This window comes from Salmo salar, chromosome 02 (genome assembly GCF_965601325.2).
Source record: "Salmo salar chromosome 02, fSalSal1, whole genome shotgun sequence".
NCBI classification, from domain to species: Eukaryota; Metazoa; Chordata; class Actinopteri; order Salmoniformes; family Salmonidae; genus Salmo; species Salmo salar.
In genome coordinates this window covers 51,737,110-51,757,516 of record NC_138292.1, presented here as the reverse complement: position 1 = coordinate 51,757,516, position 20,407 = coordinate 51,737,110, and the positions used below count along the sequence as shown (strand labels likewise).

General features: G+C 41.5%; 2 protein-coding genes across 5 annotated transcripts in view; both read right to left on the bottom strand.

Moving 5' to 3' along the window:
- The window catches only part of LOC106585299 (signal-induced proliferation-associated 1-like protein 2), a 128,018-nt gene extending 123,781 nt beyond the window's left edge, over positions 1 to 4,237 (bottom strand). Inside the window, exon 1 of one of the 4 annotated variants that reach the window (XM_014171403.3) lies at positions 4,008 to 4,237. The gene's annotated coding sequence lies outside the window, so the exon portion shown is untranslated. The remainder of the gene's footprint in view (positions 1 to 4,007) is intronic. The other 3 variants (XM_014171378.3, XM_014171399.3, XM_014171391.3) reach the window with 3 other exon arrangements.
- A 515-nt stretch (positions 4,238 to 4,752) lies between these two features.
- LOC106585283 (uncharacterized) overlaps positions 4,753 to 20,407 on the bottom strand; it is a 39,011-nt gene continuing 23,356 nt past the window's right edge. Inside the window, exons 11-20 of the mRNA XM_014171344.3 lie at positions 19,805 to 19,954; positions 19,373 to 19,582; positions 18,940 to 19,086; positions 18,326 to 18,478; positions 13,549 to 13,766; positions 13,175 to 13,358; positions 12,842 to 13,000; positions 12,121 to 12,456; positions 6,852 to 8,579; positions 4,753 to 6,433 (exon numbers count right to left, since the gene is read on the bottom strand). Of these exons, the coding sequence (XP_014026819.2) occupies positions 6,876 to 8,579; positions 12,121 to 12,456; positions 12,842 to 13,000; positions 13,175 to 13,358; positions 13,549 to 13,766; positions 18,326 to 18,478; positions 18,940 to 19,086; positions 19,373 to 19,582; positions 19,805 to 19,954 (3,261 nt within the window). The 3' untranslated portion in view covers positions 4,753 to 6,433; positions 6,852 to 6,875. The remainder of the gene's footprint in view (positions 6,434 to 6,851; positions 8,580 to 12,120; positions 12,457 to 12,841; positions 13,001 to 13,174; positions 13,359 to 13,548; positions 13,767 to 18,325; positions 18,479 to 18,939; positions 19,087 to 19,372; positions 19,583 to 19,804; positions 19,955 to 20,407) is intronic.

Below are 20,407 nucleotides of genomic sequence, written 5' to 3'. Positions count from 1 at the left end.
CTGCATCTATAAATGGGCTTGGCTCATCTCAGCTGTCCAGCATTCCAGGAACAGGATTATAAAACAAAAGCTATGCCTTTTAATTAGCTGCCTCCAGTAAAGAAAGTTGGAGCCCCATTGAGCGGGCTTGAGTGCTGACAGGTACTTTTGCAAATTCAGATAAAAGGAGCTAATCTGGCCAAACAAATCACCCTTAAGCTTGTCCTCTCAGGCGCTTGGCAATACAAATGCTATTGATTTTAGCCATATGAGGAGGGTATGCAGGCTAGAATTGGTTGCCAGTTTTGAGCATTTTAGGCATGTTGATGAGTGGAAGGATTTTGGGAGCCAAAGGACCACAGCACTTCCCTTGTTCCCATAGCCATTTAGGGATCCTCGTGTGTTTTGGGGACTTTATATTTAGGAAAAAGCTAATCTAGGCTAATGTATTCTTGGCTGCCTCTAACTACCAAGGTCTATCCTGGAGAAAACGACTCCCTTTTTTCAAAGTTGAGCATTTCTGTCGAATTCGTTTTCTCATGGCCGATAAACCACTTCACAAGTCATTGTGTTTGACATCTCAAACACGCAAAGCATCAGCGAGCTATAAGAAGATGTACTTAGCAGGCGTTTCTCCAAAAGTCTGAAATCATAAGTACCGCGTTGTAGGCTGATGAAGACAACAGCTGGACTATCAAGGTTAACACTGCCACACCAGGTAGAAGAAACAGACTTAGTTTCAATATAACCCAAACCCTTACACAGGCCCCCAACTAATTTAGTTGACAAATTGTCCTCATATATGCTTGTGTGTATGAGACTTATTTTGATATCATAATAATATCATCACTACGCTATCAAAACACCATTTTTAGCAATAGCCTACATACTTAGGATAGTTTCATTAGAAACTATACAAAATGTCTTGTAGAGCAAACTTAGCCAATTTGAGAAGGCATACTCAGTAGTGTAGTTGAGCGTATACGCAAGTATACGGCGTATAACCATTTATTTTCAATGGTCATTGCACATACTCACTTCTTAATGCCCAGGATGCATACCGTCAGAGATAGAAATATCCATTTGAAATGTACAAAGGGATCCAAAGATGCAACAACCATCATGGGTTGCCAATATGACTAGGATTTGGTTGCTAGACAATGAAAGAAAGTGGAAAGAAAACTAATTGAAAAGGATAATGCATATGAGGAAGGCTTTATTAAAATAATTTGCCTCCACATTTCTATGGTGGAATTTTGGCTATAGGCTACTTTGAAGCTAGGTAAGAAATGGCTCATAATATGAAATAAAATGTCCAGGTTTCAAACAATTAAGGAACAGGAAATATATAGCAATGCTAATGATAGGCCTAACCGTCCTCAGGTAGATGGAAAGGCTTTCCCAAAAACCTTCTCAATTAAATGTTAACTAGCTACAAAGTAGCCTATGCCTACCTTGCAAAATAATATCATGATTATTATCAATCCAGTGGCATTTGTTTTGCAAACTCCATCTCATGTGCAACAGAAGCACCACTGACCACAGTGTTAGGTACCTGAGCCCTTGAATTAAAGGGTAACTACACTCAAAAATAAAAATGTCGTACATTTTTTCCCAGATCTCAAAAGTTGTCTCCTGATGTGGTTTGCGCATTGTTGTGGACTTAGAAAAACAACAAAATTAGATATTCTATTTAAAAATGGTGTGAGAGCGAAAACCTGAGAGAAAAAACATGGGGCAAATCTGAAACATGTGAATTTCTGACTCCGTTGACAGACTTATTTATCGGTTTCAATAGTAGGCCTACTATTAGCAAGCCCAAGAAGTACTCTTAAGGAGCCTAACATTACCGTTACTCCTAAAGGTCAAAGGACCTTGTTATTTTCGGAGGTAGACTGGCTCTGGATGCCAAAACAGCCAAATGCTCCATCTAAACGGGAATTGATTCTCAATTGCAATACGATTCTAGAAAAATAAAGCGCTTTACTTTCCTATCCCAACAAAATAATTTCACAAATGCAAAATACACACTGTTTTAACCAGCTTTATCACAGTTGTAGCCGACAGTAATTTCCAGTGACGTTTCTGGCAGCCTTCTTCCGTTACACACAGGTGTTCGGAGCATGCTAGATAGCACAGTGGTCCCTCTGTCTTCTGTATTTCTTCTGTAAACACTTGCTGTAACATGGAGATATGGCCTTGTGGGAACACTAACCCCATAAAAAAGTTGTGTATCAATTGAACGTTTCTTGCTAAAATGAAAGATAAAGTCGTTATACTTCCAAAACTGTACCACAAGCAATGCATGTCAATGTTCAGAACGAGTGTCAGGGCTCTTAACAAAACTCCCCCGTACAGATGACGCCTTCATCCAATGACTTGTGTGTAATGTAAAGGAATTGAGTCATGATCAAGGGCTAACTATTAAGGCTTCCACATGCTTCAGTGCGGCTGGCACCCAGTCAAACGGGTGTGCTCGCATATTCCCTTAAAAGACCTTTGCTTGAAAAACAAGAATAAAGCAGCAAAAGTACTGTTTGTCCATCTTGAGGCGCCATAGCCAGTAGCCATTCACTTCCTCAAATAGTCATAATGAATCTTAGATAACTCAAGAAATCTGTGATTCATTTTGACTTTTTAGTCGAGGAGATCTTAGTCTCGCAATTTTACATCCAACTAAGTTTTTGGGTGCAGTATTTCTCAAGTGAAAAAATCTGAATGAAAACGAGTCATCTGTCATTGAATGACTACAAACACTTAATTTAAGAATCCCTACTGCTGAACAATGACTGACGGAGGGGCGTAGACTTCTGCTACCAAAATTCGGCTTGTCTCAATTTTTTGTGTGCACACGAACAGACAAAGAAACCCTTGTTGAAGTCCAAAACGAACATAAACATCACAAAATGTTGTCATAATATATACACAAACTGTTCCGAATATTTCTCCACGGGAAGCATGTAGGCCTTTAAGCCTTCTGCATGCTTCTGCTAGGTGACCCAAACGAGGGTGCTTCGCTAGAAAAACAAGAAAAAAGCGGCAATAGTACTCTTTGTCCATTTTGAGACGCCATAGCCAGATACACTGCCTCAAAATAATCTGAATTAATCTAAAATAACTGAAGAAATCTGTCATTCATTTTCACTTTTTTGTCAAGATCATAGTTGGGCAATCTTACATCTAACTATGATGTTTAGTGCAGTTTATTTTATTTTTTTTGCATAAAAAAAACAATTAGTCTCCTTGTATTAGAAACACTTATTTGAATAATCCCTACTGTTGACCAATCACCAATTTTCCTCTACCGATTTCGGTTTAACTCGAGAAAAAAAATCTGTGCACGAACAACCGAAAAAAAAAACCTTGCCGAAGACCAAAAACGTCACAAAATGTCGTCATAATATATGCAGGAACGGTTCCAGACGGGAAGTATGCGGACGCCTTCAGCTTGTCCTGACTTTTAAAGACCAATATAGGATGTATCATTTTAGGTGTGTATGTCACTGTTTCACATAGAATTCTTCACAAAAAAGTTTGTATTATTTTAGCAAAATGTTTGTATACCCACTTCACACCACTGTCGTTTTTACCTCTTCCCTTTGAATCCCAACAGAACATGCAGTGAGTTTTGCAAACAATCAACATTTGACTCAAAGGAAAGAAGTTGAGCTAGCGCTGTTATTTGTAGAATATCAAGAAGCCGTATCGTATCAATTCTGGCTACAAAATATCAGTCCAGGTTACAATTTATGAACGGTGTTTTGCTTCTAATGAAAAGTTAATGTAATTTAGGATAGAGAGCCCGCTGTTGAGGGCGAACTCACAGCACAATAGAATCGCAGACCCTTTTCAGATCTCGCTGTTGTTTTTACCATTCGACACCAGATTTAGATGGTCAGGCCGACTTTTAAAGTTGCATTCGGTTATGATACCATTTGAACAGCTTTCAAATCAATTCATGCCAAAGTGTAATTCTTATAAATGTGGCTACTTTAATCGAATTACTTAAACAACAAAAAAGATCTTACCTCAGACGAGATCAAGATAACTCCAATCCCATTTTATCCAAAACGATTAACTTGAAGGCTTAACATCCTAGTTGAAGAATAAACTGGGTTTATCAATGACTTTCTGCAATTGCAACTAGACAAAGCCCCGTCCCTACAATTCATGAACTGTATCAATAGGCCTAGCTGTGTCTGTCTATACAACTAGTTTCTGTTGAGTCGCGCTGGCAGCATCGGCAGAAGTCCCGCCTATCCCATGCGGTAATTTGTTTAGGGATAGGCTGACCTACCGTGACGTTAACTCTCGGTTGTTCTCTGAGATGTCAATCATCACTTGTAATTACTGAAACATAGACACAAATAATGCAGAAAGAATGAGTCAAATCATACAGAATACAGTAATGAAAACATGAGCATAAGTAATAGTAGTGACACATTATCTTTCCAGCACTGCTCGACAATGAATCCACATTGGTCCACATTGTGTCCACATAAAGTAGCCTATCTAAATGAAGGCTCTTAAATGGTCCATTACTGGCCCCAACTGGAAGTTTGCACAGCCACGAATTGGACTACAAGTTGTCTTGCTTTTTGTAACAATAATAAAGTGAATATATCTGAGCCTGACCATCTAAAATGTCTACTCCTAAAGGAAATCTTCCTAGATACTTCAAATTCATTGAAATAGTATGAGAGGTTGAACATCTTCTTGATAACCTGAAATAAGTTTCTCTATTACAACTAATAAACTGACAAACCACTTCAATTCAATATGAACAGAGACTGCAAATTCTTTGCTTTATTTATTTTTTCTTTACAAAAGTGATTACAATTATAAATGATAGTCTACTGTACAGCAGATTAAAATGGGTATCAATGGCAGTTCTTTATGTGCCCTGCATGCAATTCATACACAGTTGAAAGAAATTAGACACCAAGTGGCATTAAAGAGTCAGAGCAAATACATGTTGATCATCTTGTATGGTATTCAATGGGGTAAGTCTATTCAGTTCAGTGTATTGCACTATTTGTGACCCTGCATCAAGTGTCTGATTGCTTCAATACAGTAATGTGTATTGTTTTATGTTGTATCAGGCAGTCAAGTCATGGTAACAGCCAGTAACCAATGGAAAGAGTCACAAAGAAGATTGTAGTGCTTCGGCCCTCCATTGGCCATTGACATCCATCAATTATTGAGTGGAAGTACATCTTTGGTATGGGACGTTTGGTATGGGATGTCCTGACTCTCTGTGGTCTCTAAAGATCCCATGGCACTTATACGAGTAGGGGTGTTAACCCCGATGTCCTGGCTAAATTCCCAATCTGGCCCTCATACCATCATGGCCACCTAATCATCCCCAGCTTCCAATTGGCTCATTCATCCCCCCTCTCCCATGTAACTATTCCCCAGGTCGTTGCTGTAAATGAGAATGTGTTCAACTTACCTGGTAAAAAAAAAGGTTGAGGATACCTAGTCAAAATCACAGGTAAGAGTTTAATATGGGGAATTCTAGCTAATTTCCCTTATTGAAGAAGAGTACATTCATGACTACTTTGGTCTTGTATGGATGTTTTCAGTCTCCTGTAGTGAGATTCTTGCAGACTGCTTGCAGGTGGTGTAAAGTACTTCAGTATTTTGGGGGGGATATCTGTACTTTACTATTTATATTTTTGCCAACTTTTAATTTTTCCTTCACTACATTCCTAAAGAAAATAATGTACTTTTTACTTCATACATTTTCCCTGACACCCAAAGTACTTGTTACATTTTGACAGGAAAATGGTCCAATTCACAAGAGAACATCCCTGGGCATCCCTTATGCCTCTGATCTGGCAGACTCACTAAACACACATGCTTTGTTTGTAAATTGTGTCTGGGGTTGGATTGTGCCCCTGGCTATCTGTCAATTAAAACATTTGTTTTATTATTGTGCCATCTGGTTTGCTTAATATAAGGAATTTGAAATTGTATATTCTTTTACTTTTGATACTTAAGTACATTTTAGCAATTCAATTTACTTTTGATACTTAAGTATATTTAAAACCAAATACCTTTGGACTTTTACTCAAGTAATATTTTACTGGGTGACTTTTACTTGAGTCATTTTCTATTAAGGTATGACAATTGAGTACTTTTTCCACCACTGCTGCTTGCACACGATAGTCCTCCAATGTCACTGAGACAATGTGAAGTAAAAGTCCATTTGGAGTCAAGGTTGGAAAAGGGGGAGAATAAACTGATCATAGATCTGGGTCTGAATCCCACAAAGCATCTCAGAGTAGGAGTGCTGATCTAGGATCTGTCATATAATCTTATTCATTATGCTCTAAAAAGGCAAACTAATCCTAGATCAGCACTCCTACTCTGAGACGCTATAAATTTAGGGCCACTTTAATCTCTGGCTGGTTGGTCACTGGTCTGTGCTTCAGTGTGGCATGGGCACCACCTGGTGGGAGAAGAAGGAACATCATGAGAATACATTGAAGATTAATATTGAGTTGTTCAAGGCAAAACCAGATTCAATCTATTTCAGACAATTGTTCACTCAGAATGTTCAGGCTGTATCAAAGGGTGATATCTGTGTTAAAACAGACATGCATACACTTCAAGCTTTTCCTAATGCAGTGTCCATGTAGAACTTGATTTAGAATTGAAATGTAAAAGTCTGAAATCTAAATCAATGTTACTTATTTACTTAGGCTACACTTTGCAGTATGAAATCAGTTGGTTTGTGTGTAGAAATATTAATGCAAGAATGTATGTATATTACACTATTGCAGATGCATTCTGTGTGTGTGTGTGTGTGTTTTTTTTTGTGCAGATATATACAAATATAAGATGGACACTTTTGTTGATCTACATACCTCATATTTTTAGACCACAGTAATTCAAGGCGCTCTTTCCCGGTCTGTGCCATTCCAAATATCCTCCAGCTCCTCTTCCTCCTCCTCAAACTGCCAATGATCAGGATGAATATGATCTGGTTCTCTTTTGGGTGAAGTTTCTTTTTCCAATACCGTCATTGGTGCGGAGCTGTCGGAGCACACGCAACAGTTGTCCTCAGAGCACACAATGACTCGTCCAGACCTGCGCACACCCACCCATGTGGAGTCTTCAGACACAGTAGACAAGACCTTGATCTCTACAACTCGAAGTGCACTTTGGAAAGTGAATTGCCTCTTCGCAGAAGGGAAGTATATGTGGTTATTGAGGTCTTGAATCTTAGTGTGAACACTTAAACAGTTGTGCTTGTGGTTCTGTGACGGTTCAGTGCGGGTGTGGTCATGCATCATCGAGATGCTGCAGTTTGGTTCAGTGCATTGCTTGTTAGAGTCCAAAATGCCCATTGGAATAGAAATCTCAACCTTATCCTCATCGTGGATACCAACAGTGCTGGAGAAAATGTTCTCATGTCCAGCAGCAAGGGCAGGACTTCTTGTGGCGCATCTTAGGTCGTGATAGACGTCATCTTTCTCGGGTAGCGAGATACATTGGACCAAAAGAGAAACAGACTCTGCGCTGACCTTCTGCGAGTCCTGCCTTGCTGTTTCGCAGCTCCTTTCCTCTTTTGGACTGAGGGCGAATGTATGTCCAATCACTTTGTGAGTCTGACTGAGTGTGTTTGAGTCTGCCAATTTGTCTAGATTCAAAGGTGGACCATTTTGACCAGCAAAGTCCCCTGTTTCGCAGATACCTTCCTCCCCTGGACTGAGGGTGAAATTCTGCCCAATCACTTTCTGAGTTGGACTGAGTGTATTTGATCCTGACGGTCTACACAGAATCGAAGGTGAACCATTCGGACTGTCATGTTCCCCATCAGCTTCAAGATGCCTTTCCTTCTCTGGACTGAGGGCGAAAGTCTGTCCAATTACTTTGGACAATACGTGAGTCTGACCGAGTGTGTTTGAGCACGATGGTCTATACAGATTCAAAGGTGGACCGGCATGGTCCTCATTGGCTTCAAAAGGCACTTTCTCAGTTGTGAGGTCTTTTGCACCCATCTGTGAGATTTTCCCCCAATCCTTGGGCAGGTCAAAACTCAACATCGACCCAAGAGGGATAACGCCATAGTGGCTCTTGTCTTGCCTAATGGTCATCTCATTGGGTCCATGCAAGAAATGCCCCTGGATGGTAGGAACGGTAGGAATGCTTGACGTGTCTGAAGAGTTTCCATCTATGACACTCACCACAGAATTATTTTTTATATACAGTTGGAGTTCTGTATTAACTGGACTCCCTTGTGTGGCATGGCATTCCTTCTTATCCTCCAGTGGCCAGGTGTAGGCTCTGTGTGTGGCACCGATGGGCACGATAGTAACCCCCTCCGGCTTGGGCATTCCGACAATGCCAGTCACAGTGTGCCTGTGTGTAATTTTCTTCCTCCTCTTCATCGGTCCCTTCAGGTTTAAGGTAGAGGTGGAACTGGTTCTGGGTAAGGTGGGGAGCAAGACGGTCCTGACTTGGGGTATGAAAGTAGCGTTGGTCGAGCTTGTGGAAACGGTGTTTGACACGTGGCTCGTGTCTGTGATTTGAGGCGATGCCACCTCTTCAAAAACAGGACTTCCATCTGTGACTTGCAGATAAGTGCTCACCTGAAAAAAGATGAAGATAATTGGATGTATTAAAATACAAAACTCTGCAAAATGTGACTTTCATTATCCTTGAAGTTAAATGCTTATGCAACCATGATCAAAGACATCTTAGATTAATTTAATGAAGAACCAATTTGATACTCGTGCAAACTTGATGAAATATGTAGTTGATTCTGTAGGAAAATACTGTACGTTATTTTAAGACATCACTTCAGCTGCAAGCTTTCAAAATGGGATCACACATTCTGCGAACCTTATCAAAATCACATGGAGATGAGGTGGTCTCATACCCAGCTGCAGTGGCAATGGCTTGACCTTGACTAATCCACTGAGTGTGAGCCAAGTTGATGAAACACCACTTCTGGAATGGGGGACCTTACAGAAATCTTACAGCACATTCCTTTACTAATAGCTGCTCTAAGCCATTAGGATCAGCTCTCTCTATCCCAGTCCAAATCTAAAGCTTTTTAAGATAAACACAATATAAATGTGCTGAATGTCTTGAGGTTCTACTAGATGTTTTGTGTTATTAGCTGTGGGGATGGGTTTATCGGCCTTGAAATACACCGGCCAAAAGTATGTGGACACCTGCTCGTCGAACATCTCGTTCTAAAATTATGGGCATTAATATGGTGTTGGTCCCCACCTTTGCTGCTATAACAGCCTCCACTCTTCTGGGAAGGCTTTTCACTAGATGTTGGAACATTGCCGCGGGGACTTGCTTCCATTCAGCAATAAGAACATTAGCGAGGTCGTGCACTGATTAAACCTGGCTTGCAGTCGGCATTCCAATTCATCCTAAAGGTGTTCGATGGGGTTGAGTTCAGGGCTTTCTGCAGACCAGTCAAGTTCTTCCACACCGATCTCGACAAACCATTTCTGTATGGACCTCACTTTGTGCACGGGGCATTGTCATGCTTAAACTGGAAAGGGCCTTCCCCAAACTGTTGCCACAAAGTTGAAGGCAACCAATCATCTAGAACAGGGGTGGGCAACTTCAATCCTCTGGGGCCTGATTGGTGTCACACTTTTTCCTACATCCCTAGCAAACACAGCTGATTAATCAAATTGCATTCTAAACTGAAGATCATGATTAGGTGATTATTGGAGTCAGGTGTATTAGCTGGGGCAAAACTGTGACACCAATCAGGCCCCATAGGACTGGAATTGCCCACTCCTGGTCTAGAGTGTCATTGTATGCTGTAGGGTTAAGATTTCCCTTCCCTGTAGCTAAGGGGCCTAGGCTGAACCATGAAAAACAGCCCCAGACCATTATTCCTCCTCCCCCAAACTTTACAGTTGGCACTATGCATTGGGGCAAGTAGCGTTCTCCGGTATCCACCAAACCCCGATTTGTTTGTCGGATTGCCAGATGGTGAAGTGTGTGTGTGCGGCTGCTCGGCCATGGAAATCCATTTCATGAAGCTCCCGACAAACAGTTATAGTGCTGACGTAGCTTCCAGAGGCAGTTTAGAACTCGGTAGTGAATGTTACAACCATGGACAGACGATTTTTCCGCGCTTCAGCAATCAGCGGTCCGTTCTGTGAGGTTGTGGGGCCTACCACTTCGCGGCTGAGCTGTTGTTGCTCCTAGACGTTTCCACTTACAGTTGACCAGGGCAGCTCTAGCAGGGCAGACATTTTTAAAACGGACTTGTTTGGAAGGTGGCATCCTATGACGGTGCCACATTGAAAGTCACTGAGCTCTTCAGTGTGAGCCATTCTACTGCCAATGTTTGTCTATGGACATTGCATGGCTGTGTGCTCAATTTTATACACCTGTTAGCAACAGGTGTGGCTGAAATAGCTGAATCCACTAATTTGAAGGGGTGTCCACATACATTTGGCCATGTGGTGCATTTGTGCCTTTTAGGTAGACTTGACAGTATAACATCATTTTACACGTTGGGTCAACTACCTGCTTACAGACATCTATAGCAACATAATTCAAATCTGACTGTTGTCAAAAACTGCATCCTCCCTTTAATTTGGTTGATGTTGTCTTGTGGTATGTAGATATGAATATGTGGTGATCCTAAACGATATCATAACCGCCATCGATAAGAGACATTACTGTGCAGACGTATTCATCGACCTGGCTAAGGCTTTCTACTCTGTCAATCACAACATTCTTATTGGCAGACTCAACGGCCTTGGTTTCTCAAATGATTGCCACGCTTGGTTCACCAACTACTTCTCCGATAGAGTTCAGTATGTCAAATCGGAGGGCCTGTTGTCCGGACCTCTGGCAGTCTCTATGGGGGGCCACAGGGTTCAATTCTCGGTCCGACTCTTCTCTGTATACATCAATGATGTCACTCTCGCTGCTGGTGATTCTTTGATCCACCTCTACGCAGACGACACCATTCTGTATACATCTGGCCCTTCTTTGGACACTGTGTTAACTAACCTCCAGACGAGCTTCAATGCCATACAACTCTCCTTCCGTGGCCTCCAACTGCTCTTAAATGCAAGTAAAACTAAATGCATGCTCTTCAACCGTTCGCTGCCCGCACCTGCCCGCCCGTTCTGACTTAGAATATGTGGACAACTACAAATACCTAGGTGTCTGGTTAGACTGTAAACTCTCCTTCCAGACTCACATTAAACATCTCATATCCAAAATTAAATCTACAAATCGGCTTCCTATTTCACAACAAAGCATCCTTCACTCATGCTGCCAAACATACCCTCGTAAAACTGACTATCCTACCGATCCTAGACTTCGGCGATGTCATTTACAAAATAGCCTCCAACGAATAGCCTCCTCTACTCAACAAATTGAACAGCGCCATCCGTTTTGTCACCAAAGCCCCATATACTACCCACCACTGCGACCTGTATGCTCTCGTTGGCTGGCCCTCGCTTCATACTCGTCGCCAAACCCACTGGCTCCAGGTCATCTACAAGTCTCTGCTAGGTAAAGCCCCGCCTTATCTCAGCTCACTGGTCACCATAGCAGCACCCACCCGTAGCACGCGCTCCAGTAGGTATATCTCACTGGTCACCCCCAAAGCCAATTCTTCCTTTGGGCGGCTCTCCTTCCAGTTCTCTGCTGCCAATGACTGGAACGAACTGCTAAACTCTCTGAAGCTGGAGACTCTTACGTCCCTCACTAGCTTTAAGCACCAGCTGTCAGAGCAGCTCACAGATCACTGCACCTGTACACAACTCATCTGTAAATAGCCCATCCAACTACCTCATCCCCATACTGTATTTATTTATTTATCTTGCTCCTTTGCACCCCAGTATCTCTACTTGCACATTCATCTTCTGCACACCCTACCATTCCAGTGTTGAATTGCTATATTGTATTTATTGCCTTAACTCCCTTATCCTACCTCATTTGCACATGCTGTATATAGATTTTTCTACTGTATTATTGATTGTATGTTTGTTTATTCCATGTGTTACTCTGTGTTGTTGTATGTGTCGAACTGCTTTGCTTGATCTTGGCCAAGTCGCAGTTACAAATGAGAACTTGTTCTCAACTAGCCTATCTGGTTAAATATTATTATTATTTTTTTAAATCGGTACTCACCCTATGCACAGGTTCCACTGCCTGCCTTGGCTCCACTGGCCCCTGTTGCAGACTGCCCTCTGGTGGCTGTTGGTCAAAACTGAGGATGAGGTTGATGCTGCTGCCCAGTGGGGTGACAGTAGCACAGGGCTCTTCGAGGATAATGCTGGGCGAGTTGACTGCCACAGCCAAGGGGACGTGTGGTGTGACGTTTACCAGCTTGGCAAAGTTTTCTCCATGGTGACCTATCCCCGGTTGGGATTTTTGTGGTCCTTCAAACCGGCTCGCCACCATCAGCCTTTGCTTTGTGGACAGTCTTTCCGAGGACTTGTTGTGTTCTGCCAGAGAGGATAGATTCTGCAAAGAAAACCAAAGATTTTGTTCAATAACTTCTATTTCAGGTATTTTTTTAAATTATTTTGAGGTTTTGTGCAATAAGCCTTGATCCTTAGGAGCATATTTTGCCAAGATTTGGGCAGGTTGAATATCGTCAGAAAGCACTTGGTCTTCTATACACATTAAACATATACACATTACACATCTATACATTAGCTTCACCACAGCAATGTAGTTCAGTGCATTAAATGTGTCTAATTCTAATAGAGAACAGTGGTATTGTTCTGAAATAATTTGTTATAACAAAGAAATATCGTATTGACGTGAAAGCAGGGATATCCTTTTTTAATTTAAATTTTATTTATTATTATAATACGTTTTTTAGGGGGAAACAGGGATATCCTACCTGGGGTTGACCTTGTGAAAATCTGGTTGCGTCTCCCTGAGGGGCATCACTTCTTCTTGAATCCCTTGACCTCTCCCGACCCAGCTGGTCTTTCTGTGCCCTCCAATACACCAGAATCCATCCCAGCATGCTTTGCAGTTCCTCAGTCCTCTCCTTTATCTGTAGAAACAGTTGCCAGATATTTTCAGTCTCTTCTAATGGTTGGGTCATTGGGGTTTGTGCAACTAGACTAGTTCCATTTTTAAAATAAAATAATTTAATTAATCAGTCTTTTCAAAGGCTGTGGTCCACAGGGCAAAATATGTTTGTGACTCCTGTTGTAAAAGATCTCACAATATCTGCCAAGTGATGTCGCTCCTTGATAAGCTTCTGCCCAGCAGCAGCGAGCTTGTCAAACTCGTCGAACTTCTGCTCTATTCTCAGATCTAGCTCAGATGGAACACTTGATTCTGCCAATCTCCACTGCTGGGCTGAAGCCTCTGAGAAAATGCAAGTCTGCGTGTCCTCTGTCCATGAGCTGTAGGGGAGAGAGAGAGGGGGTGGGAGGAGCTCAGTAGGTAAATTAGTTATTACAATAAGCATTCATGAGCACTAAACATATACATGTACATTAATCAGGACAAAACAGGTACAACATTCCAGTTGTACCAAGAACCAATTGTACCAAGAACAATATTTGACATCATACTGTATGTGTAATCCCTCACATCATGGCCAGGTAGGCCCTAAGAAAGTCTTGCAGTTGCCGAAATTGTTGGAGGTTGCATTGGTTCTCTGCCATGCTCCAGCCCAACTCCTGCCAAGCTTGCTGGGTCGCATGGACGTCCTCCCCCAAAGCCCCTGCCATCTCAGGTAGGAGGACCTGTAGTTGCGAAGCCAGTCTCTCCAACTCCTCCACCTCCTCTTTTATGACCTGATAGTCCCTCTGAAAGAAGATCATACTGTATGTTTTATACTGTATGTGGAACAATTACACTTTCGCAGGTGACTTGAATATTCTTGTATCGGAGTTTAAGCCTGACAGGCTCAAAACCAATCCAATTTAGCGAGTTCTGAACTAATAACGCCTGTCATAATCTTATGATAGATAATGGACATAGGGTTGCATTCTGCTATGAAAACAAAATCTATATTTTTTTCTGGTCTTTCAATCTACAGAGGGATACCATGGCTAGTATGATTGAACTCATCATGTATCATGACTGGATAGCCAAGCTTACACTATTGACAGCTTATGCTGGATAGTTTGAGAGAACTATCCCTTTATTAATGATGTTTGAAATTTTAACACAGGTGTAGTCTATGAATCTGAGATGAGATCTGACAATTCTAGTGTTTTTTTTAATACAATGCTATGGAGCGTTAAAGCAAGCTGAAGCATACACAATATCTCTGAAGACGGACTATACAGTGCATTCAGAAAGTATTCAGACCCCTTGACTTTTTCCACATTTTGTTACGTTACAGCCCTATTCACATTTTTTTTTGCAAATGTATTAAATAAAACATTGAATCATAACATTTACATAAGTATTCATACCCTTTATTCAGTACTTTGTTAAAGCACCTTTGGCAGCGATTACAGCCTGAATTCTTCTAGGATATGATGCCTTAAGCTTGGCACACCTGTATTTGTGGAGTTTCTCTCATTCTTCTCTGCAGATCCTCTCAAGCGCTGTCAGGTTGGATGTGGAGCGTTGCAACATCTATTTTCAAGTCTCTCCAGAGATGTTCGATCAGATTCAAGTCCGGTCTTTGGCTGGGCCACTCAAGGACATTCAGAGACTTGTCCCGAAGCCACTCCTACGCTGTCTTGGCTGTGTGCTTAGGGTCGTTGTCCTGTTGGAAGGTGAACCTTCGCCCCATTCTAAGGCCCTGAGTGCTCTGGAGCAGGATTTCATCAAGAATCTCTCTGTACTTTGCTCCATTCATCTTTCCCTCGATCCTGACTAGTCTCCCAGTCCCTGCCTCTGAAAAACATCCCCACAGCATGATGCTGCCACCACCATTCTTCACCTTAGGGATGGTGTCAGGATTCTTCCAGACATGACGCTTGGCATTCAGACCAAAGATTTCAATCTTGCTTACATCAGACCAGAGAATCTTGTTTCTCATGGTCAGAGTCCTTTAGGTGCCTTTTGGAAAACTCCCAAGCAGGGTGTCATGTGCCTTTTACTGAGGAGTGGCTTCCGTCTGGCCACTCTACCATAAAAGCCTGATTGGTAGAGTGCTGTAGAGATGGTTGTCCTCGTGGAAGATTCTCCCATCTCCACAGTGAAACTTTGGAACTCTGTCAGAGTGACCATCAGGTTCTTGGTCACCTCCCTGACCAAGGACCTTCTCCCCCGATTGCTCAGTTTGGCCGGGTGGCCAGCTCTAAGAAGAGTCTTGGTGGTTCCAAACTTCTTCCATTTTAGAATGATGGAAGTCACTGTGTTCTTGGGGACCTTCAACGCTGCAGAATTGTTTTCATGTCCTTCCTCAGATCTGTGCCTCGACACAATACTGTCTCGGAGCTCTACGGACAATTCCTTCGACCTCACGGCTTGGTTTTTGCTCTGACATGCACTGTCAACTGTGGGACCTTATATAGACAGGTGTGTGCCTTTCCAAATCATGTCCAATCAATTCAATTGACCACAGGTGGACTCCAATCAAGTTGTAGAAACATCTCAAGGATGATCAATGGAAACAGGATGTGCCTGAGCTCAATTTCAGAGCAAAAGGTCTGAATACTTATGTAAATAAGGTATTTCTGTTTTTTATTTTGAATACATTTACAAACATTTCTAAAACCCTGTTTTGACATTGTTATTATGAAGTATTGTGTGAAGATTGATGAGGGAAAAAAATAAGGAATAAGGCTGTAACGTAACAAAATGTGAAAAATGTCTGGGGGTCTGGATACTAGGTAGAGTTGCAAAGAAAAAGCCATATCTCAGACTGGCCAAAAAATATGAAAGATTAAGATGGGCAAAAGAACACAGACACTGGACAGAGGAACTCTGCCTAGAAGGCCAGCATCCCGGAGTCGCCACTTCACTGTTGACGTTGAGACCGATGTTTTGCGGGTACTATTTAATGAAGCTGATAGTTGAGGACTTGTGAGGCGTCTGTTTCTCAAACTAGACACTCTAATGTACTTGTCCTCTTGCTCAGTTGTGCACCGGAGCCTCCCACTCATCTTTCTATTCTGTTTAGAGTCAGTTTGCGCTGTTCTGTGAAGGGAGTAGTACACAGCGTTGTACCAGATCTTCAGTTTCTTGGCAATTTCTCGCATGGAATAGCCGTCATTTCTCAGAACAAGATTAGACTAACGAGTTTCAGAAGAAAGTACTTTGTTTCTGGCCATTTTGAGCCTGTAATCAAACCCACAAATTCTGACGCTCCAGTTACTCAACTAGTCTAAAGAAGGCCAGTTTTATTGCTTCTTTAATTAGCACAACAGTTTTCAGCTGTGCTAACATAATTGCAAAAGGGTTTTCTAATGATCAATTAGCCTTTTAAAATAATAAACTTGGATTAGCTAACACAACGTGCCATTGGAACACAGGATTGATGGTTTCTGATAATGGGCCTCTGTACACCTATGTAGATATTCCATTAAGAATCTGCCGTTTCTAGCTACAATAGTCATTCACAACATTAACAATGTTACACTGTATTTCTGATCAATTTGATGTTATTTTAATGGCCATAAAATTAGCAAGGACAAAAACAAGGACATTTCTAAGTGACTCTAAACTTTTGAACAGTAGTGTGTATATATGTATAAAAATATACAATACTAGTCAAAAGTTTGGACACCTACTCATGCAAGGGTTTTTCTTTATTTTGACTATTTTCTACATTGTAGAATAATAGTGAAGACATCAAAACTATGAAATAACACATGGAATCATATAGTAACCAAAAAACTGTTAAACAGATCAAAATAAATGTTATATTTGAGATTCTTCAAAGTAGCCACCCATTGCCTTTGACAGCTTTGCACACTCTTGGCATTCGCTCAACCAGCTTCATGGGGTAGTCACCTGGAATGCATTTCAATTAACACGTGTGCCTTGTTAATTTGTGGAATTTATTTCCTTCTTAATGTGTTTGAGCCAATCAGTTGTGTTGTGACAAGGTAGGGGTGGTATACAGAAGATAACCCCATTTTGTAAAAGACCAAGTCCATATTATGGCAAGAACAGCACAAATAAGCAAAGAGAAACAACAGTCCATTACTTTAAGACATTCAGGTCAGTCAATACGGAAAATGTCAAGAACTTTGAAAGTTTCTTCAAGTGCATTTGCAAAAACTATCCAACGCTATGATGAAACTGGCTCTCATGAGGACCACCACAGGAATGGAAGACCCAGAGTTACCTCTGCTGCAGAGGATAAGCTCATTAGCCTCAGAAATTGCAGCCCAAATAAATGCTTCACAGAGTTCAAGTAACAGACACATCTCAACATCAACTGTTCAGAGGAGACTGCGTGAATCAGGCCTTCATGGTCGAATTGCTGCAAAGAAACTACTACTGACGGACACCAATAATAAGAAGAGACTTGCTTGGTCCAAGAAACATGAGCAATGGACTGGTGGAAATCTGTTCTTTGGTCTGATGAGTCCAAATTTGATATTTTTGGTTCCAACCACTGTGTCTTTGTGAGACGCAGAGTAGGTGAACGGATGATCTCCGCATGTGTAGTTCCCATGGTGAAGCATGGAGGAGGAGGTGTGATGGTGTGGGGGTACTTTGCTGATGACACTGTCTGTGATTTATTTAGAATTTAAGCCACACTTAACCAGCATGGCTACCACAGCATTCTGCAGTGATACACCATCCCATCTGGTTTGCACTTAGTAGGACTATCATTTGTTTTTCAACAGGACAATGACCAACACACCTCCAGTCTGTGTAAGGGCTAATTTACCAAGAAGGAGAGTGATGGAGTACTGCATCAGATGACCTGGCCTCCACAATCACCCGACCTCAACCCAATTGTGATGGTTTGGGATGAGTTGGACCACAGAATGTAGGAAAAGCAGCCAACAATTGCTCAGCATATGTGGGAACTCCTTCAAGACTGTTGGAAAATCATTCCAGGTGAAGCTGGTTGAGAGAATGTCAAGAGTGCGCAAAGCTGTCATCAAGGTAAAGGGTGGCTACTCAGACTCTTCGAAAATATTAAATATATTTTAATTTGTTTAAGACTTTTTTGGTTACTACATGATAGTAAAAATAAAGAAAAACCCTTGAATGAGTAAGTGCGTCCAAACTTTTGACTGGTACACTATCAGATTACAGGTCCTGGGAATCAAACCCACTATCCTGGCGTTGCAAGCACCATACTCTAACAACTGAGCTATAGAGGACCACATCCAAATAAAAAAACTGTTCAATCAACTCCTACCTGACTCATAAGTTCTTGGATGTCTTGACTTTGATAGAGAGAATGTCCTATTTTTAACACACATACATATACTGTATATACCTCTAACTCATCCTGTTGCTCCTGCAGTCCCTCGAGTTCAGAACTATAGGGCTCACATCTGACCGCCATGTCTGTCTCATTGTCCAGAATGTCCATGCTGAGCTCTGCACACCTGGACAAGAGCTGGTTGATGTGCAGCTTCAGTGTTGATTGCTAGTAGAGGAGAGGAGAGGAAAGGAGAGAAGAGAGGAGATTTTATTTTAGCCAATAGGTAAAAAAAGTACTATTTGTGCTTGTAGAGTTTCGCAAACTGAACAATAGTAACAGAAACAACCTGACTTTACTAGCATTGACTGGTTACACTACTTCATCCAGTCAATGCTAGTAAAATCAGGCTGTTTCTGTTTCTGTTACTGTTCAGTTTGTGAAAATCTACAAGCACAGTGTGCAAATTTGTGGTGTTTTTTATGTTAAAAGCAACAGAAAATAATAATATAATATATGCCATTTAGCAGACACTTTTATCCAAAGGGACTTACAGTCATGCATGCATATTTTACTTACGGGGGTTCCTGGGAATCAAACCCACTATCCTGGCGTTGCAAGCACCATGCTCTACCAACTGAGCTACAGAGGACCACATCCAAATAAAAAACTGTTAAGTCAACTCCTACCTGACTTATAAGTTCTTGAGTGTCTTGACTTTGACAGAGGGAATGTCCTCTTTTCTCCACTGCTTCACCAAGATCCTCCAGGACCCCCACCAATTCCTCCATAGGGTGGTCCATGCACCCCTGGTCATCCATTTGTCCAGTAAGGGTCTGCCATGATACTCAAATTAATTACTCAGTATTTTGGTAGATTGTGGTTGTATTAATCTAATTCAGTTATCTGATGATAGAATTGGAGTGTGGTTAGCTTTGCCTGCAAGGCCAGTGACCATGTCTTGTTGAGGTCTAATGGGAGTTTTAGTGGGAGTGTATGTATCTAGAAAAAAAACACACCCCACCTTCCTTTTACGGAGGTTTGAGGAAACAGAGTTGCAAAGAAGGACATTAATAAAGTGGCATTGGAAAACCACGTAAACGGATAAAGCTGAAACCTTACCTGTTCCTCTACCTCACAATGATCAAAGTTTTCATCCTGGTCAAGACACCTAAGCAGCTCTGTCAGCATTCCTCTGTCATTTTCCTCCAATGTCTCAGAGAGATCCTTGACATCTGGGACGCTCCAGAATTCCACGTTTTCCGTGGTTGCCCTGTATTCTGACATGGGTCCTTCGAGCCGATCCTTGTCTGTCTCATGATTGTCATCCCTCTACAAAGGATAGCATGGATTTGTCTTCAATGCTGCATAAATTGCCTTCTGGGGACCAAAGAGTGTCTCAGAATAGGAGTGCTGATCTGGGATCAGGTCCCCCTATCCATATAATCGTATTAATGTGATGTAAAATACATAACTGATCCTACATCAGCACTCCTACTTTGAGACACTATGAATACAGGCCCAGATCAGTATATAGACACCAATAATCAATACCTCCAAGTTGAGCGTCTCAGAGCTGTTTGCATCAATCATGCTTCTATGATGTCTTCTCCTCAGAACTTCCCATAGTGTCTCCACTTGGCCAAGGAGGTCCTCCATCTTCACACCACCTTTGTGCTGGCCTTGGGTTGACCCTGGCTTTTCCTGTCCCAAAGCATGGAACATGAATCTTTGCTCTTGTCTATTATGTCATTTTGTAGGATAAAATAAAATATTTTCCATTTTAACGGTCACATTTATACATTTCTGAATTGTAAATTCTATTAGTGAATAGGAAAATCCCGATAATGAAAGTAATGCTCAATTTGAAACCCTTTTCCAGAATTAATGACCCAACTCCGATAGCCCCTGCAAATCTCATCATACATATACTGAACAAAAATATAAAACGCAACATGCAACAATGTCAAGGTTTCACTAAGTTACAGTTCATATAAGGAAGTCATTAAATTGAAATAAATGAATTAGGCCCTAATCTATGGATCTCACATGACTGGAAATACAGATATAGATCTGTTGGTCATAGATACCTTATCAGAAGGATCAGAAAACCAATCAGAATCTGGTGTGACCACCATTTGCCTCATGCAGTGCAAC